The sequence below is a fragment of the Pteropus vampyrus genome, unplaced genomic scaffold, assembly GCF_000151845.1.
Source record: "Pteropus vampyrus isolate Shadow unplaced genomic scaffold, Pvam_2.0 Scaffold61, whole genome shotgun sequence".
Lineage (NCBI taxonomy): Eukaryota > Metazoa > Chordata > Mammalia > Chiroptera > Pteropodidae > Pteropus > Pteropus vampyrus.
The window spans coordinates 2,497,241-2,518,706 of record NW_011888842.1 but is presented as its reverse complement, the minus strand read 5'-3'; the positions used below and the strand labels follow the sequence as shown (position 1 = coordinate 2,518,706).

At 40.2% G+C, this 21,466-nt stretch overlaps 1 protein-coding gene across 1 annotated transcript in view; it reads right to left on the bottom strand.

The window, feature by feature from the left end:
- The window catches only part of PAPPA (pappalysin 1), a 191,787-nt gene that overhangs the window by 115,646 nt on the left and 54,675 nt on the right, over nucleotides 1-21,466 (bottom strand). Inside the window, exons 7-8 of the mRNA XM_023531045.1 lie at nucleotides 9,025-9,153; nucleotides 3,937-4,028 (exon numbers count right to left, since the gene is read on the bottom strand). Of these exons, the coding sequence (XP_023386813.1) occupies nucleotides 3,937-4,028; nucleotides 9,025-9,153 (221 nt within the window). The remainder of the gene's footprint in view (nucleotides 1-3,936; nucleotides 4,029-9,024; nucleotides 9,154-21,466) is intronic.

Genomic DNA, 21,466 nt, shown 5'->3' with positions numbered 1-21,466 from the left:
GTTATCAGTTTACTGATACCACATTTTTCAACTGAAACCTCAGATCTGGTATATGTTATATTTTAAGAAGGGGGGAAAAGGACAAGATAATTTCCACATTGCTGGGGACGTAGTATGCATTGCCTAAGAGATCTTGTGGGTGGTGTTCCTTTTAAAGAGCAACTTATTATGTGCTGGGGGGTGGGTAGGGATAAGGGCCCTGGGGGTGGGAAAGTGGGAAAGGGAAGTCCCAGGCTATTGCATAATAACACATTGGCACCTTGGGAATACTTCCGGATGTGTGGGCTTCTGAAAAGTGAATGGGAGTGCCACCATAAATCTGTCACCCACCCTCACACTGGTGTTACCAAACCCAGGGAAAACATTAGCCTTACTAAATGGTCAGTGACAAAAAAATAAGAAAGAAGAAAAGGAAGGAAGGAAGGAAGGAAGGAAGGAAGGAAGGAAGGAAGGAAGGAAGGGAGGAAATTCAGATACGGGCTTACTTTGGAGGTGGGGTCACACCTCTATGAGCTGTGTGACTTTGGGTAAGTCACGACATCACTGTAGGTATCAGATCTGTCATTTACCATCTCTGGATATGAGACCTCACATAGGCTCACATTAAACAAAGGTGAATGACACAAGGCATATCACCTAGTGGGTGCCCCAAAATGGTGGTTGTCGCTGATACTTACCCCTGCATACGCACACACACACATACCCACACATCCACAGCCCCCATCCCCCCCCCACACACGAGAAAAGTAATAGTTAATGTGCATTAAGCGCATCCAACTTGCTAAGAATGGGGCTAAACCGCATAGTATCTTATGACAACAATTTTCAGTCAGGATTCTAAGTGACAATCAACAGAAACCAACTTTGGCAAACTTAAGCAAAACAAGCAAACAAACAAATAATATTTAAAGAATATTGGAAACGTATGGAAGACGCTTTGGGAGGGTTGGAAAGCCAAGCTGGCATGCTCGGAAGTCCAATTCCAAGCTCAAGATTGGGCCCTGTGACTGGTTCTGTGAAAGCATCTCAGAGCTGTTGCTGTGTGTCATCCCTTTAGTACTAATGCTAGATGCTGTCACTGGTACTTTGGAAATGCAAGGATTGTGGGCACTCCCACCATCTATATCAAAATGGTTCCTGCAGGGTCCCTAAGTCTTCTGATTCAGAGTTGTGGGTTGGTGTGTCTACCTGAGAGTCAAGGGGACAGTGTAGGTCTTGTTCTCATACCCAGCTACAAGGTGGACTGAGAGAAGGAGATGCCTGAGTTTTCAACTTCCATGTGGGGTTTGGGCTCTGCTTCATTGTTATTATAACAAGGAAAGTTCTTTTCTAAATCTAGGGAGACAATGTAGATAGTGAGTATCCAAAAATATTGGTAAATAACTTCCACAGTTGAGTCTCAGGACTTTTACCATTTTCCGGATGAGAACACTGAAGCTTAGCCAAGGTCACATGTCTAGACCGTATTATGAACACAAGTTAGTCTCACTCAAGCCTGTTCTCTCAGCCACTATCTTGACGACTGTCTTGACAAATGTAGTAATGAGAACACTGTCCACCTCAGCAAAGCCTCCCACATTCCCATCGCATTTCTCTGACTCATTAAAGCTGGATCTTTGGGGAGACAAAGATTCATGTCTGTTCCTTAGCTGTGTTTCTTAGAGGAGGATGGTTTTCTGGACTCAAAGCCATGGAGTGTTTGTCCTTGGAATACAGCTCCTAGGATCTGGGATCTCTGGACAGACCCCTTTCTTCCTGGAGTGCCCTGTGTGTCTGTGAGTCTCTATAATGAAATTCTAAATGGCGAGGGAGGGTGGGAACTATCGCTGAGGTCCTACCTCTAACACAAGACACATTCCCCATACAGGGGTAACCGAGGACTCTCCCTGGACACCATCCACACCACTGATGGTTTTGCAAGCCATTCCGTTAATGTATTCCATGAATTGTGCTGTAGCAGTATGTTCCTCATTCATCCCTTAAGCCCCACAAGACCAAGAGCTATCTTTTTGCATGCAGCTTACCACAGTGAGCTCAGGAGTTTGCATACCTGTTCCATGGACAGTGAGCTTCTACCTGAAAGGAGCTACATTATTTTTGTTTACTGCTGCACAATGCTAAAGCCACAAAGAACATGGATGTCAGGACCCAAATATCTCTTTTGGGGTACCATATCCTACCTTTACCACATCCCACTTTCTTTACGAAGCACTTAAAGTCACATGCCACCTTAGTACAAATAAAACAGGTAGCTATTTTTCAGCATGATCCGAGAGTCATGTTGGGTGTCATAAGGATGACAGCAAAGGTGAGGGTTTGGTTCAAGTTGAGCTACAATTATGAGAAATGGTAACACACCTTGGAAATCATACAACAGAAGTGCAGGTAATGCTCTTAAAGACTAATTAACCCAATATTTTCAATTTATAGGAGATAAATTGAGTCCCAGGCCAGGGAAGTGACTTGGCCAGCTTTATGCAGCAAGTTCTCAGTGCAGCTGGAACCGAAGCCTGGATTTCTTAATTTTATAGTCCAATTCTCTTTCCACCACACCATCAAGCTTTTATTACGGACCAAACAGAAATCAACAGAGAAGAGACAAACAACCAAACCAAACCAAACCAAACCAAAACAACAACACACACACCAAAAATAAAAAAAACCTTCTGCCATTTAAAAACTCCCAAGGCCCTGCCTAGAAACTCCTGTCCTTACTCCCTCCACATCTTCCTTTCTTCTATTCACAAACCGTTGCTGGACACCTCTATTGTGTTGCTCAGATCTTACTTGGTGCCAGGAAGAGAGTAGGTGCTCAATAAATGTGTGTTAAGGATAATGAAAGGTAAATGATACATGATAAAGACGGCACGGAGCTCACCATTTACCGGGAGAAGGTCTAAACGCGCCCCCGTAATGCACTGCAAATGTGAAGACCTGATGACATTTCCTCCCCTTTAGCCCTAGAAAATTGCCTTTCAGTGAGAAATCTTCCCACCAATGTTTTCATTCCCTCTGTAGCTGCCTTCCCTCTTCAGATAGAGCACCTCTGTCTTTTGTACTTGCAAATGAATTGTGATTAGTTTTCACCTCGAGCCCAGGGGATTAGCCCGGGGACCTTTGATCTTCAGGTATCGATTTGCATCTTAAAGGAAGTATGATCTCATCTGGGCCAGCTCAAAATTCCATCCCTGCCCCTCAACCCCTGTCTGTTTACCAGCCCCAGGCTGGCCAGGGCCTCCCAAGCGGGGCTGAAACAACAAGATCAGCCAGACTCCGAGAGAAGGCGGAGGCAAACAAATTTCCCAACTGACTCGGTAAAGGTGGGAAAAGGACATTTGCTTTCTAAACACAGGCTGTTCTGCTATTCCTCCTTCCTTAAGTCGGAGAGACTGCCCAAGGTTGTGAGTGTGCAGAGGGGACCACGGTGGCCCCTGGATACTGGTGGGACAGTGTTTAGCAAAAGGAACTGAGTGCATGCTTGAGAATCAGGCGAAATGAGGTTAAAGTCCTAGTTCTGTCTTCGATCACTTCTATCCTATGCAACTCTGGGCAAGGTTTACAATTTCTCTGGCTTTTGATTTTTCTCATCTCTAACGTAAGAATAAAAGCCTTAAAAATCTATACAATAACCATCCTGAACAACTGGCCTAAAGAAGAGCAATAATGTAAATATGGTAAAGTTAGATCAAAAAGTCATCACTGCCATCTGGAACATAAGCTCCATGAGGGCAGGGACACCTGCCCTTTGTTTGTTTCCACTGCTATATTCCCTGCTGCCTAAAACAGTGCCTGGCCCATGAGAGGCACTCAACACATATGCGTAATATGAAGGAATCAATCATCATTTAGTCATAATGACTGCTGTTATTACAATTGGCCAACTATTACTCATTGTCCACTTCTCCAGACAGACTCAGGGAAATGACGAGGACTTACCAATGCAATTGAAAGAAACTTCCTGTTTGCAGAAAAGGGAGCAGCCGTCACCATTGAGTTTATTCATGTCATCACATTCTTCACCTTCGCTTCTGCAGAACAGAGAAATGTGTCACATCGGCTTCAGAACCACAGCTGCACATGAGACCATCCCTCCCTCGCCATGAATTTTCCGTGAGGCCTCGGGCAAGTCCCTTTCCCTTTGTGAGTCTCTGTTTTTTCATCTTCAAAATGAGATGCTGAAAAGGTGTAAATTTATAAGATTCTATTACAGTTGCCTCATTTAGTGTTTCTAATGACAAAGTAGAATTTCTGCTTCAAACTCATTCTCTGAGATCTTGGTTAACTTAGCAAGTCAGATAGGAAGAAGAAATGGATGAATGAGTGCACAAATGAATGAACATATCTAGTTTCACTGTGTCTGGATAAATGTCACTGCCATTTTAAAATGCTAGATTTAAGAGAAACTTTGAAGTTTTCTAAAACATAAATGCCTTTCTTTACTATGCCCCATCTCAACCCCCTCCCTACTTTTCCAACGCCCTTAAAAGTCAAGATTTTTTCCATTCACATGCTCAGGTTTGGTCTTGTACCAAAAAGTTTTGCCTTCTCTATTGGTTGTGCCATTTCACAGCTTTAAGAATTCCTAGGCCTGTAGGACTATACTTCCAGGAAATAAAAATGCCTCCTCTCTTTCTCTCTCTCTCTTTTTTTTTTTTTTTTTTTTTTTTTTTTTTAAGGAATGATTTTCATCACCTAAGGATGATTCTGCAGAGGTTAGGATGGGCAGAAAGTGAGAAACAATCAATGAGGATAAAAGCTGAATGACTGGATGAATTGCCACTTTCTGGAAAATTCCCATCCTTTTAGAAAAATAAAACTTTTGATCCCCCTGTTCCAAACTACCTGTGTGAATCCTGGCAAATCACTTGATCTCTTTGTCTGATCTTTCTATTTTTGAAAATTTAAATCAATTAACAATAATTTAAAATTCTGTTTCTCAGCTACAGTAGCCACATGTCAAGTCCTCAGTTGTTGGATGTAACGATTGGCTACCGTACTTGACAGTACAGAATATATGTCCACCATTGCAGAAAAATCCATTGGACAGTGCTATTTTAGATGTTGATTCTCAGTTTACTCACAGTTTAAAATAGAGATAATTATACCTACTCCTTAGAGCAGGTACAAGAATGAAATAAATGTAACTTAGAGTGACTGGCACCGAGTGTGACACATAGTAGATGCTCAGGGAATCATGGTTCCCATTCCCACTTTGTCCTGGGAGGTCTTTGCAAAGTGTGTGGCAGCTGTCCCTCCCTCCCTAGAGACCAGCTGGGATCTGTCACAGAATGGAAGAGGCCTCAGACTTTTCCTTTCACCCAGGGCAATTAACACTGGGAAATGTTTGTTGCTTTTAGGAGGTGTCAGAGTAGCAGGATGGTGCCTTGCCATCCATCCATCCTAAAGATGGCTAGGACACTGCATTGATCTCTGAAGAGCCACCCAAATTCTCTCCATGAGCAAAGAAGTCCAAATTCCAAATCAGGCCCACATTCCAATCTCTGCCAGTAAATCTCACACGTTGGACACTGGTGATGGCCTTGTGCTTCTTAGCTATTCCATGGGTTATCTGGGGAGAAATTTTTTTTTTTTTTTTTTAACCTGGGCTGGGTTCCCTAAACCACAAAGAACACTTCTAACCCTCCTTCCCTCACCACCCAAACAGTATGTTCTATTGGTTTAAGCCAAACATTAGAGTCACCACAAATATCTTTTAAGCACGACAGATCTATCATTAGACAGAGAGGTTCTGAGAAACCTTCTTTGACCTCCCAGGCTAAAGTGAGGCCATCTTATCTGTGTCCAAAGACACTGGGCTCCATCTATCATAGCACTTGTCAAATTGACTACCCTTTCCTGTTACTTGAGACCCTCCTACACCAAGCCTGAAGATGCCAAAGGCAGGGACCATGTCTCTGTCACCCTAGCACCCCAATGCCTAGCATCGTGACTGGGACATGGCAGATAGCATGCAGCTACTCCTTTACTTGGTAGCTTTGCACAGCTGTCAGTCACACAGTCAGGCAATGGGGGATTCAGGGAAGAACCTGAGCCCTGGGTTCACATCTTGGTTCTGCTCCTCATTGGATGTGTGAGCTTGAGAAAACCACTCCAGTCTTTGTGTTAGTTGTCTCTTTTTAAAGTAATATAATAGCACTTATCGCATAAAGGCTGTTGGAAGAACACAAGGAGATGACATTTATGAATATTGTCATCATCATCATAACATCCATCCAGTGTTTTCATCCACTGAGGACCTCACTGAGTGTTGGGTCAATCTGCATTTCTTTGTAAATTCCCTTATGTATATATAGCAAATTAGCATGTATCATCCCATGAAAAATCCAATTAACTAAGATACCATCCCTCCTTTTCTTCAAAGTTGTGTTTTTCTGTTTTGGTTTTGGATGTTTTTATGTTTGTCTGTTTTTGCTTAGGGAACCATTCATAAGCTGCATTCAGTTTCTATAAAGCATGTCAACAGTTATTTGGTAACTGCTGGTAACTTAAGTATTTGATGTCTCTGCAGGATACCAATTCTGGGTAAAAACACTAAAAAATTAAATTAAGGATATTCTTTAAATGAATAATAATAAAGTTTTAGATCAGCAAGGAGAACGACATGGTCATGGTCGGCAGTGTTTCACCAGTGCATCTATATCTGGCCCCAAAATGGATAGACCGGGCTACAGATCAGGTTCCACATCTAGCGAATTTCCTTTTTTATTCTTTGTGCTAAATTATAAAATCCCAGATCACAATTATGGGTTGTCAGCAATGACCACAAGTGTTTCCTGGATATTCTGTATACGCTGCTCCATCTTGGACCCACAAATGATGGGGCACTTTCCCTGGAGACTGCCTTGCTCAGTTGCTCAGCGTGCCACCAGACAACATCTGCATCAAAAGCTGGAAGTTGCTCTCTTCCTTTCCCCAATTTTGTTACATGAAGCATCAGAAACTCTGTCTTCATGTTCAGTTGTCACATTTGAATGTGGAGCTTAAAAACACCCAACAGCACACCATCGATTTCACCCTCTGACCAGTGAGGAGCTTTATCTTCCATGCTTGAGGAGTCAAATTATTTGCAATCGGGTGGTTTGCACCTCAATCCAACACTTAAAAATCCTTGTATTATCTCGATATTAAAATCTTGATAATTAAGCTTTGGAAGCATAGCTGATAGGACCTTTAAGACATGAATATCTATGTCCCTGAGAGATACCACTTCAGCAAGCCACTTGAAATCATGCAAATAATCATTACTGGCCTTATCAGTTCCAATATTTTTTTTTGTATTTTTTGTTTTTGTTTTTGTTTTACATGTCATTCCTTATTCAAAAACTTGAATTAGTACTTTTCTTGTAATAGCCGGTATACTTCAGTGTGTGTGTGTGTGTGCACGCGCGCGCGTGAGATTGAGAGAGAGAGAGAGAGATCGCACAGGCACGAGAGAGAGCAGAATCTTGTACACACTATGATCTTTTTGCACAGAAAGTTGAAAAGTAATTTACTGGCCCTCATCAGATCATATTTGCATCATTCATGATTCCCTTAAATGCTAAGTCATAGAAAGTAAACTGCTGGCCAATAACTGATATCTGTGTGGACTGGTATTCATGTGCAAACTCTTCACTAGCATAACTGTGTCATCTTTGTGCTCCTAGCTGGTCCTTTCATCTCGATGCAGGTTTCCAGTTTACACTACATACGACAAAATCATCAGCACCAAATTAAATTGCTCTTCCCCTCCAGCACTAGTGTCAATCATGAACTGAAAGGAATAGTCATCTAGCACTTCTCCTTCATATATGTACTACACCTATTAGCTGATTCATGTTCTGCACATCAGTGGTTTCATTCAGCTGTGAAATAAATTCTTTTTACGGTGCCCCTCCCCCCACAGAGTCATTGCAATTGTACGTTGCACAGATATTATGTGACACCCAACAGTGCCATTTAATGAAGGAATTTTGCCAATAGCTTGATTTGTTTTGCCATCTCTGCACATAATGTTTATCATTAAATTTGCCAATAGTTTTAAAAGTCTCTTAAGAATAGCGTGACTTGCAACTGCATTAGTGATAAGGAACATGATTTTAGCAATAAGGAACTTAATTGTGAATGATTTTTGGTCTCTTCTTCACATCTAAGGCTGAAACTATTTGATTTTGTGCCAGAACATTTTTGTGCTTATTCTAGATGAAACAACTCAAAGGTTTACTTCTTTTTTTAAACAATGTGAAACTCTTGATGGTTTCTTTCCCCTATTTTGTGGTTGCATAACATCTTGCCTTGTGGACAAGGCGAAGAATGGACTGATGAGCCAATTAGATCCATTTTTTTAGACACACAGCTATATATTTTCTAATCACACTTTTCCTTTTTGGCTGCTCGTGTGGAATCTTTACACTTACTGATTAATTTGCTTCCTTGTACTTATATTCACATTCAATATTCACTCTGGAGTACTGTTTATTGTTTATGGTTTCAACATTATAGTGAGTTAAGATATTTTGCTATTTTTATGAGCCTCTGACCCATTTTGTAAATTGTTGATATAACAAGATAAAACAGAAATAAATAAATATGCAATTTTAACATATATAAAATTTATTTAACATATATGGTAACTAGCAAAAAATGTAAAAGTGTTTTGACTTAGATGCACTGTGACCTATTCACTGAATGTGGGCTGGGAAGAAAAAGACTGCTAGAATCCTTGTGGACACACAATCAACTAAGAAAAAGAGCATGCTGGTAGTAAGTGCATTACGGTTGCTCTGTCAAAATCATATACTGTATTACATACTCGAGAAATGTATAGGTTCAAAAAAGGAGCATCGCTTTTCTTCTGAGACCAGCAAACTGCTTGCAGACAAACTGGTAGACAGCTGGAGATTGCTGTTAACTCACAGCTCACACGGGAAGAGTATCCCAATAAGCAGTTCTACTCAACACCCTGATCACCTCTCAGCCTAATTAGTATCACTCCCTCCCTTTTCTTTAGTTAGATCTACTTACTTCTGGATAATGCCATCACCACAGTACCCACTTCCATGGATGTATATGGCTGCAGGTGATGGCTCACTCTCTTCGTTTCCTGAAATGGTGATGACCCGGTACTGGTACATACTGCCAAGATTTAGGTCCCTGGAAAATATAAAGAAGAGTTATTAGCTATACAGATAGAATGCTGGGGGCAGACAAAATTGATCCCCTTCAGTACATTCTATCAGTCTTGCTTATTTTTGAAATCACATGCACATTTGGTTATCCAGTAATTTTTACTGTCTACGGAGGTTAAGGTACTTTCCTACACATGATGGACTACACTAAAATGTACAACAATAATAACTAGCATCAATTGACAGCTGACCATGACTATTACTAGGTATTTTTTATTGTTAATTTAACCTTGACAATAACCTTGGTGGGTAAGAATCAGATGGTATGTGGCCCAATACAAAGGTGTTTGGGTGAATGCCATCCAGAAAAATATAAATGGGATAAGCAAAGGCAGAGAGGTAGGTAAATACCAGGATGGATTCTGTGGGCGTTGTTTGATCTTTTCCCCTCATTTTAAGACCTGAGCGGAGACCGCATTGCACATGAGCAAGCCCTTTCCTTATGCTGCACATCCAGCAGTTCTCTGCCCCCCACCTCCACTTGTTCTTCCCTATGTCTCTCACTCTTGACTGAAATAATAATAGCAACATCCATTAACCAAATGTCAGGCCCAGGGCTAAGCACTTTTCACGTACTTTCTCATTTGAGAATCAAAACAACCTTATATGAGTACCAGTATGTTCATGTTTATTTTACACATGATGAATCTGAGGCATAGAGAGGTTAAGCATCTTGCTTACAATCGTATGCTATTAGATGACATCTTGCATTCTGTTTTGCTAATCTCTAGCTTGAGCCTGTTTTAATAATCTCATCTCTTGCAAAAGGGATCTTGTCTCAAAATGGCCATTCTAGGCACTGGTTCCTGCCAGATTTCGTCGGCCTAGACTGCATCTCTCTTCTGCTCTCAAGACCTTCTAATTCAATGCTTGTTGTGACTTCTTTACACCAGATTGCCTCCCTCCCTCACCCCCCTTTCAGCTCCCTGCCTGAGTTCATCCCACCATAACACAAACCTGGCTACTGCCAACTATCCTCCAAGGCACGGACAAATGTATGTCAATTCCACATGACCAAATCACCATCCCCACTTCTTGTTTGACCATTTTCAAAGGAAGATGTTATTCTTCTATTTCCTCTTTAATAATTAAGAAAAGTGTCGTGGGAAAAAAAAACATAAAATGATAACGAAGAGAATTCCTATCAGATTCCAGAGTTGGAGGGGGGGATTTTGTAACAAAAGGACGATGTCAAAAAATCTCAAGTTCTCCTGCCTATCCGTTGTTTCGGCTGTTGTCAAGGCTGGGGCTGTTTGGATAAGGCCAATAAGATACCAGGTGCAGGGGCAACAGACAGACAATGTCTTCTGACTCTCAACACATCGATGAGCTAGAGCTTATGAGAACTGAAGGACTCTGGTGAGGAACACAGCCTTCCTGAGAATGTGGGGCTTATGACCCATAAGAATTTGAATGGTGCTGGAGCAGACAATAATAATGAGGGTAGACCAGAAGTCCCTGTGGATTCCATCAGTGCTCTGTTAGACTAGGTGGGTTAAAGGCATACAAATTCTGAGATATTGTATGGATGAATGTATGAATAACTTGCCTTGTAGACTTCTGAAACACTAATTTCTTAATATAATTACATTATTTCTTTCTCTTTTCCTCCTTCCCTCATGCCTTTCCTTCTTTTCTTCCTTCCTTTTTCCTTTTTTAAGTTTATTTGATATTTTATCCACCTCTAGACTAATAATGAATGTATACTTTTTTCTGGTGGTGCTTCTAAAACTGGAATATGGTGGGGGAAAGATTTTTTTCCCCTAAGGGATACATGAAGGCACAAGATAAAGAGGCAGGAATTCTATATAGTACATTCATTTTGCTCTAAAATATGGAAGCATGTTTTATATTAAACAAATATGGCCATGTTATGGAATAAAAGAAGAAATTTTCTTCAGGCTACATCCCAGGCCACTGGGGGCATATGCTCACTGTCTGAAGCAGATGGAGTACTTCTGTGAAAATGCATGAGTATGAAAACTACTTCTCTACATTATGTTTTTTATTGGTGGTATGTGTCATAAACCATTTATGGTTGATAATATTTAAGGTTCGCTAATAAAATTTATGAATGTTTTCTTCCTCCACCCTGCTTTGCTCTCCTTCTTCCCCTCGTTCTCCTCTTCCTTCTCAATAAACACAACTTTGAGGCAAGCAAACACATGTTTCTATTCTGACTGCATCACTTACTAGCTGAGAAGTCATAGGCAGGTGTTTTACTGCCCTGAGCCTATTTCAAATTAGTCATAAACCTGGCCTCACAACATTTTCCTATAGCTTGAATCTGAGAGCATACATAAAACCTATGATAAATAGTTAATAAATATTAATCTATTACTATTAATGTTTAATTATCAACACTCTCATTCACTGGAGTTACGCTATACTCTTTTTACTAGAAGGAATGGAGTAGATAACAACATGGAACCTGGATTGGGTAAACTCATGAGGATTGGGCCACCACCTATTATGTATGTCATAGCTTGACAGAAATTCTCTTTTCTACTGCATCATTTGGGTAGAACAGCCTCTGTGCTTGCGGCTTGCCCTCTCTCCAGGTAGCTATTCCAACTTCTGGAAATTCTGGATCCCATACGTTTTGTCTTTACCCTGGGGCAAAATCTGTCTCTCAATAACTTCCACCCACTGTCTTCCCTCTTACCCACTAGCATCACATAGCACACATCTGATTGGTAGACAAACCTGAATAACTTTCCTTTTCCCAACCATGTGTGCGTGGCTCATGTATCATTCTCTCAGGAAAGCCTGACAACAGCTCTATGAAGTAGGGGTTGTTAGCCCAAGTTATCAGATAGGAAAATAGAAGTCCAAGTCACTCCCTTCATAAAAAGGTAGGGAAGGGGTAATAGGGTACAACTGTTATTAAAAAGATCATGTTTTTCCACTGAAGGATTTTTGTGATAAAACTACATATTCTTCAAGTTCAAGTTAAAATGCAGGCTAAACAAGAGCTCTTAAGAACCTAGGTAGGACAGAATTCCTTCAGGACAGGCTAGTGGCTTCTGAAGGCTTTGCTGAAGGTTAGGACCTATTTCATGGTTGGTCTAAAAGTAGGACATTTATTTCAAGTTGTTCCTTTCAGCTGCTCCTAACACCATCTGGAAAGTCTCACACTGTCACGCGAGCTCCTTCTCCTTCTGTGCCTCCCACATCCAGGCAGACCCTAAACCTTGTCAGTTCTTCCCACCCAAAAGCTTCCACATTGTTCCCTCTGCATCCCCGCTGCCTCCAGCATCTCAAACTTGATGGCTGAAGCAGTCTCTGTCTTGCCCACTTGCCTCTTGTATCTCTCTTTTCCAGTCCTGCTAACTCCATGAGGATACTGTTCGATACAAAGCCATTCTCAGGTTCAAAATCTTCTCACTTAATGAAGCGGTCAGCATGCTACCCAGCTGAAAAAACTTCCTACTTACTCTTTGTTTGTAACTAAAATTTTACCACTTCATTTGAAGCATGATTGTTTCACCACTTCTGATTTCCTTCATAAAATTCTGGATGCCATTTTAAATTAAAAAAGAAAAAAACAACAAACCCAACCTCCATTAGTATTTAATCATCCATTCTTCAAACTACATCTCAGATTAATTTCATATTTTTAGGTAATAAACTTAAGTTGCAGTGTTTAAATATGATGAGATCGTTTGGCTGTTTTTGAGGAGTCATTTTGTGCATCCTTTGTATGACTTAAAAAATGTTTTTAACGTTTAGCTGTTATTCTTTCACAAATATCTCAAATGACATATCTGCCTTAGGTTCGCATTTCTGGCAAATTAGAAACAAAAATATTGGCATTCTTAACAGGTATGATTTTTCAGTATTCCTCCTCAAAAATGTCATATTAATGGTAATCTGTATCAAATTTGAAGTGTGATCTTATTGTAAAATTTAGTTACAGATTGTAAAGTACAGATTGTACACACACACACACACACACACACATAAGGAGACTAAACACCCTATGACTTAGCTTTTGGCACAAATTACTATTTCTTAAGGTGCTGGTGTGTAGTTAACATGGTAGGTCAATTAAAACCCATCTGAAATCTGTAGGTATGTTGCTTCACTTCTTTGGCTCTGTTTTTCTACCTCTTAATAATATATGATCTTTGTCTCTAACCAATGTAAAGATAAAATGAGAAATATGAAAGTATAATAAAAGAAAAGTGGGAAAGAGAGCCTCATTGCACTATGGCCACGTCCCATTTTGTTTCTTACAGGAAATCGTCTCTGAGCCTTGATTTTGCTTTACCGACCGCTTATTGTTTCCACATCACAGCATTCATTTGTCACACTACCTCTCCGAATAGTCTGTGACTGAACTGTGTTCTTTGAAACTTTTCTTCTGAAATAAGAATAGCAATTGTCATTCCTATTTGTTGACCACTTATCATATGCCAGGCACCATGTCTAGAACTTTATATGAATAATCTCATTTAATCAAAACAACAGTCCCTTAAAGAATTATCTCCCTTTTCAGATAAAGACACTAATACTTAGAGAAGTTAAGCTACTGCCCAGAGTCATGTTGCTTTTGTCATGGGACAGGAGGGATGTGTCCCATGTCCCAGGCTGGTCTATCTAACTTCATCCCAAGACAGTGCTTTCTGGAGCTGGAAGCTGTCATTGAACTGGAACAATATAGCAGAACAGAAGTTGAGAGACCTAGTTTTGAACCAAGTATAGTCCACATTCTAAAGGCCAGTTAGAAAGTTCTAGAAGTTAGGAGAAACACACATTCTCTTAAACATTACTACTCCCAGAAGCCATTTCCTGTCTCTAACTATTCATTTCTTTATCTATCTATAAAAATAGGACACTGGGAAGAATGTGATGATCAGCTCTGCAATCCAGAGTTCTAATCTAGTGAGGAAAGTATTATTGTATTTTTCTGTTATGAGGTTTTCCACAGGCTAGGAGCTGCCTGAGCAGTTAAAATTCCACACAGAGAATGGGTATAGTTCAGGATCTACCACACAGGCTGTCCAAGCTGAAAGGCATGGTGTGGGGACCACCTAGGATGCCTCTGGCTCAGGAAGAGCCCAAATATTCCAGTTCTGCTTCGGGCTAAGAATCAGAGGGTAATGCCTGGGCACTTGGTAGACCTGTTTCTAGCCAAGAATGGGAAGAGAAGAAAGCAATCACCTTTGAACCATGAGATGTTGTGCCAACGGACCTTATAGTACTATTACTGTTGTTTTAAGTAGAAAAAAAATATCAATGCTATAGAAAGGTATAGACAACACTATAACAAATGTCCTTAGACTTACTACCCAACTGTGTCAAATTATAACATTTTGCTGTATTTTCTTCATCTTTTGCTTTTGATGTAGAAGAAATTAAATATACTGTTTTGTATATTTGTTTTCAACCTACCTGAGTGCCCTTCCTGCATCCTATTTCCCTCTTTTCCATGTTTTTATACTTTCTGTGCATATGCCTTGCTTTGCATATTTTAAACTTCATAGGTGTGTTAATCTTATATTTGTCATTATGTATCTGGCTTTTAAATTTTTTTTGCCCAGTATTGTTTTTGAGATCACACATATTGATACAGGTAGACCTACCTCATTATTTTCACAGGCATAAGTATTTTACTTTACAAATATACACACTTTATTTGACCATTCGTTTCTTGATAGACACTCAGGTTGTTTCTATTAATATTACTATCATTACTACTTAATCTTTTTTGGTTGTTTTCCAATAATGATACTTTAAACATTTATGTTCATGTTTCTTCACACATGAGCAAGAATTTTCTGAAGGAAATACATCTAAAGTGGTATCGCTAGGTTGAAGGTAATTGCATCAAGTTTATTATATGTTGCCAAATTATTCTCCAAAATGATTGTACTAATTAACATGACTACCAACAGACTTCCCATTGCTCTAGGTCTTTGCCAGCAATGATTCTGCCAAACATTTAATTTTTTGCCAATCTGATTAGTATTAAATGATATCTAAATATTGTTTATTTTGCATTTTTCTGATTATTAACAAGACTGGATATCATTTCATGTGTTTGTTGACCACATAGGTTTCTAGCTATGTTCACTGTTCATCACTTGTGCCTGTTTTAAATTGGGTTCTTTTTCTTTATTGATATGTAAGTGTATTCACATACACTAGATACTAGTCCTTTATAATTACAGGTAATGCAAAATGCCATTGCCAATTCTGTGACTCTTATTTTTTTTTTTTATTCCATTTATCTTGCTTTGTTGAACAGAATTTTTAATCCTTTCCTTCATGATTTGTGCTTTTCATGCCTTACTGAATACATGTTTCTTTACTTCAAGGTCATAAAATAGTTTCTTTTATTTCTTTTGAAGAGTTTTAAGGTTTTTATTTTCACATGTATGGCTTCAGTCACCTATACTGTAGTTTTTAAAATGATACATGGTTTTCTCCTTCAAAATTCCTCTTTACTCTTCCATGTGAATTTTAAGTTTTATTTTTAAAAATTTCTGTTGGCATTCTGATTCATTGAGTTTATAGATATATTTAAGGAGAAAACATGTTTTTGTAATATTGCATCTTCCCATTTATACACACAGTTTATCTTTTTTATTTATGTAGGTTATCCTTTATGGTTTCAGTGAAGTTTTAAAGCTTTATTCATAAAAACTGTGATGATTTTTTAAATTAGATACGTATTCTTAATTCTAAGTATTTTAGAGATGTCAGTGCTATTATAAATGGTAGCTTAAAACTATCTATCTATCTATCTATCATCTATCTATTTATCTAATTTGCACACATACACATTCATACATGTATGTCTGTATTTGTATAGTCATATTTGGGGCTGATAAAAAATAATTGAGTTTTATAAATTGATATTCTATTTAGAAGTCCTCACAGACTATTTTATTAGTTATAATAATTTGTTGATTCTTACTAATTTTTCAATGTAGTCTCTTACAGATGAGGATAATGATAGTTTGCTTCCTTTCAGTTCTCAGAATTTTTATGTATACTTTTTGTCTAGCTGTGCTAGGTGAGATCAATGGTGTTAGTGGGCATTCTTGGTTTAAATCTGAAAACAGAAGGACTATTTCTTATATATTACTATTAAGCATAATGCCCACTATATTTCAGTACATGTCCTTTATTAAATGTTTTTTTCTATTCTTGGCTTACCTCTTTTTTTTTTAATCACAAAGGGATCTGATTTTATCAAGATTTTATCTGATTTTAAAATTCTGCATCTAGTAAGACAATCTTGTTTTTATAAAAATCTGTTAATATTACTTCATTTTTAGAGTTCATCCAGCTAGTTAGCTTTATGTTAGCTAATTATATTAATAGCTTTGACTATTTCTTCAAATGCTGGATAAATATGTTTGTATCATTTAATTTGTTTATCCATTCATTCATCCAAATAGCAATCATCAAGTCAACCCAGCTTCTCTTAGGTTTCAGGGATTCAAAGATCAAGAAAATATGGTCTTGCCTTTTGGATACTCATAGGCTTATAGGGAGAAAAAAAAACCACACATTAAATTAATGGCTTTAGCATAGCCTAGAAAGTATAGGGGGCTGTGGGAGCATAAAGAGCAATATGTGACCTAGGCTGAGCTGGAGAGAGTCTGAGAAATGGCTTGACTAGAGAAAGGTAAGGAGAAGATAGATCAGGAGAAGCAGGAGAGAACTGACTTCCTAGGCAAAGGACATAATCATATTTGTTTTGTGGAAGACAATTTTGGTAGCGATATAGATAACTGGTTTGGGGGAAAGGTGGAAGGGGAGACCAAATATTCCCTGAGTGATGGAAGATGCAGGAATAAATTGAGTACCTACCAAGGTTGGGAGCTAGGCTAGAGGTCTTCGTATTCTATTTTGTGTAAAGAGAAATAAAACAACAAAATATCCTTCCTCACTGAGTGACTGTGGAACTATGTCATCTTCTCAAATAATTTATTTCTTAACATTCATACATTAAGGTTACACTCAGTTTTTTCTACATGTGATAACAATATACTCAATTCCATTTTCATCTGTGTATCACCCTGAATTCTTAAGAGAACACTTTGCTTTTGTTTAAGGCTGAGAGGTATTTTGGTCTTACTTTTTATTGCGGGGTGGGGTGGCGGTCAACAGATGCAGGATAGGGAGCATGATATGCCCTTGGAAGGGATATCTGAAAGGCAGTCTGACATCTCTATGGATGTCATCTAGATCACATGTCAGGAAAAATAGTTGTGGTTCTTCCATTAACCTTGGTTGGGATTTTAGATGAATCAGTTCTCCTCTCTGAAACTCAATTTCCTTGGGCCATCAAATGTGTGTGTGTGTGTGTGTGTGTGTGTGTGTGTGTGTGTGTGAAGAATAAGATAATATGGTCTCATTTTCCTTGTGTAAGTCAAATAAAAAGCACATATGGATTTGCTAGAAGGAGTCATCCCAAAGATGAAGATACCATCATTGGTCTCAAACAGTTCAAAGGGCAAAAGGGAGGATAAGTCAAGTACAGTGTGGTCGTAATACAAGGTAGAGTCTAAAGAGTACCAAGAGAGAGGACTAAAAAGTGGTTGGAAGGATGAGAAAGGCTTAGGGAGACTTCTGACATCTTGACTAGGTTGAGTCCCTCTATAGGTATCTTTGACACCCCGTAATTTATTATAAAACTTAGCACACTTCATTGCAATCAGATGTCGAATGCCTGGTTTTCTCTGATGTATGGTAAGTGCTTCAAGGATAGAGAACATGTAAGCCTTTCATTGCTATAACTCTGTGCCTACCACAGTGCCTAGCTTGGAATAGGTTTCCAACAATATCTGCTGAATGCATTAAGTTTGAGACAGCACACATGGGAAAATGTCAAAAGATAAATGGTAAGTATGGTGTTCTGAGCGATAGGAATAGCACAAAATAGGACACAGTTAAACCTTTTTAGATAAAGAACGTTCATTTAGACCAAACTTCAGGGTAAACTACAGGAAGTGCTAAAGTTTTACTAGAATGGTCAATTTAGAGTGCACAGTAGATGGTGGATGCTGGCACTGAGTGACAGAGAACCACTGTTTTAAAATCAAGGGACGACGACTTCCTAAGCATCCTCAGCTCCTCCAGCTGTAGAAGGCAGAATTAGATGTGCTAACAGCAGTCAAGATACTGAACCAGCATCCACATCCTTAGACAGCTCGAGCTCCCTCCACTCCCATTTATCCCTCCTTCCAGGCCCCAGCACTCAGTAGACTGCAGTGCTTTTCACTCCACGTGCCCTTTAATTAAAGCAAAGCCGTGATGCTGAGATCCAGTCGCCAAGAAAGAATCTTTGTTTGGAAGGATGGGCTTTTTTTTTTGCAATATCCATTGGCTTATCCTTCCCCTGAGAGCTCCAACCCATTGTCTGGATTCAGCGAAGGAAGAATGAGATGACAGGGGTCTGAGAATCCACGGGATATTCGGATCCCTCCCAACGGGACTAGAGTCTGCCCCTCTCACACAGGTAACGCGAAATTCATCTTTTTTTTTTTTTTTTCATTCTGACAATGCCGCCCTCACTCTGCATAAGGCTCAGAAAGGAGCAAATGTATATATGCAGCTAATTAATTCCAGGAGCCTTTGATAGAATTGTCCAAAGATTTGCCCTGGTACCAATTTAAAGCACAGTAGCAAATTTAATAAAACTAACAGTTTGCAGCCAAGGCCTTTGTTATTTTGTTTTAATCATCTTTTACCACCAATTGAAATGATTTTCTACTTTCTTGGTGCAATGAAATGAAAATACAAGGGAAAGAATGGAAGGACAATGTGGAAATGAGAAAAGACCTGGAGCTTCAAATCCTGGGATAAGGTAACGGCAATCCTGAGGTTTAACTGGTCGTTTGAATCAGGCGGAGATTAGAAGGGAAGACATTTACCAGTGTGGGGGAAACGCCACACCTGGAGAGCATTAAAGAAAGGCAAGCGGAAAAGATCTACAAGGGACTCTTGTTTTTCCTGAATGCAACCAAAGGCGATGTGTGACAGCTTCCCCAAACACCCCTGCTGGTGATGGACAGGTCTCTTGATTACAGAGCAGGGGCTTGTGACAAGCTGACCGGTCGCCAAGGCCTCTGGGAGCCCAAACACCAGATACAGTTGGAGGTAAACAAGGCATGCAGCATAGTGTGAAAATCGAGGCCAAGCGGGGCCAGAAAGTCGAGCGGAGGGGCCCAGTGACAGCTGGTGATTGAGCGGCACTAACTGAACACAGTTGTTAAGACCAGGGGCCAGTGGGGAAAGCAATCTCCTTTCTCCTCCCTGTGGCCTCTCTGGGTGGCCAGCAATTTTATTACTGGCAGAGGGCGAGCCCAACAGCATTTTCGAATTTGGCACCACATCTAAAACCATTCGGGGGCTGGGCTTCTCTTTCTTCTCTCCCCCCACCATGAATGCTTTGGTTTTGGTGAAAGCCGGCGTGCAGTTAGCAAACTCCATTTCCCCTCAAATTTTGAAACCCATGTGCACTTGGGGAAAATGTAATCCTTATGTTTCTGATTCATTTACACTTAACTCATCAAAACGCTATTTTGTAAGAGCTATTTGATGTCTGCGAAGTCTTCTGAGCTCTTTTGTAAGCCTCGCTTCTTAGAAGCAGGAAGTCACGTTTCTGACGAGAGGGAGAACTTGAACCTAAAAGGTTGAGTTTGTTTTGAAATGAGGGCTCTTGGAGGGTCACGTGGATCCTGAGCTTGGCCAAATGTGTTCTCTCATTTCCTATACCAGCCCCCCTCACCAGCACCAGCTGCCATGACGTTACTGCTGTCAGCTCTCTATGATTTCACTCTGAGCATCCAACAGAGACTTCTCCGTGATCAGAGAGAGCCCAACTCAAATCTGAGTCCCAAGGTCTGCCCAAACTCCAGCACTCCATGATGTGGAAGAGGGAGCACCTGGATTGGGAATCAGGTACCACAGGTTCAATTCCTTGTTCCGCCATCAAAGGGCTGTGTGCCTCTGAGAAAGTGACTTCCCCTCTCTGGACTCGATTATCTCATTTGTAAAGTTATCAGTGCTCCAATACTCCTTCCAGGTCTGAGAAATTTTCAGCCTAATTCCTAGACAGTAGGAAGTTTGAGCATCTCAGAATTTTCTTCAAAATTCTGGAGACAAAATTCTGGAGACTGAAGGAGCTTAGCTCAAGAAGGAAACACAAAAATGTGAACACAGAGCTGAATGACTTCAGATATCACTTACCCCAAGTTTCTCATTGTGGGTTGGATACCAAAGCCCAGAGAAGGAGAATAAATTGCCCCAAATCACACATAAAACTAATGGCAAAGTCTGGCTTTCCTAATATTTTTGACTAACATCTTTGGATGGAAGTTTCCAAACTTTTTGGTTCATAGGACATTGATGCTGGGGCAAAAAACTGTCCTACTCAGACAACAAGGATGAGAAAGCTGGCCTCGGAATGGAAAGGGGGGACTGGCATTTCTGAGTGAGGCACAGTGAGGTGGCGTCTGGCTTGTATTAAAGCCCATGAGTGAATGATTAATCCTGGGTGGAAAACAAAGCCCACACCTTGTAATGTTATAGGTATTAGTGCTACGGAAGGTTAACCCCACGATCCCCTCGGGGGACCTTTTCAGAACATTGGACTACACTGAGAATCAGTGGATGATGAAAACAGGTGGTCTCACAGGTCCTGTCCACCCACCCCCAATACACATACATACTCATACACACACTCATCCACGCACGTGCACATGCTCATGCTCAAGCTTACCTCGATTGTTCTGTAGCTCTACACAGGGAAGAAATGGGGTTCAAAGTGAACCTGTGTGCCCACAGCTGGCTCATAGGCTGGTGATGGAAAGGGACTCAAACTCATCATCCTCCTTGCATTCCGACCCAAACATGCCTCTACCTCCACATCCTGTTTCAGTGAGGCCAGCAGCACAGGCATCTTCCATGATCCACTCACCTGCCTCCTCCCTCTAATCAGGCATCAAGTACTTCCATCGTATTAATTAGTATTGCTCAGCCGCATCCAGTTTTCTCTATTCCCATCATGACTAGCAGTGCCACTATCTCTTCAGTTTTGGCAACACTGTCTTACTTCCCTTACCATTTATGATCTGTGCCTCCATCCCTAGGTCCACCCAGGTAGCCACACATAGAAAAAGAGCTGTCTTAAAGTGAAATTTAATCTGGATCATCTCTTACTAAAGACACTCGGTGGCTCCCCATCACCCTTGGGCTGAAGTTCAGACCTTTTAGCATGGCAGTCTGGAACCATCAATACTGGCCTCCTCTCAAAC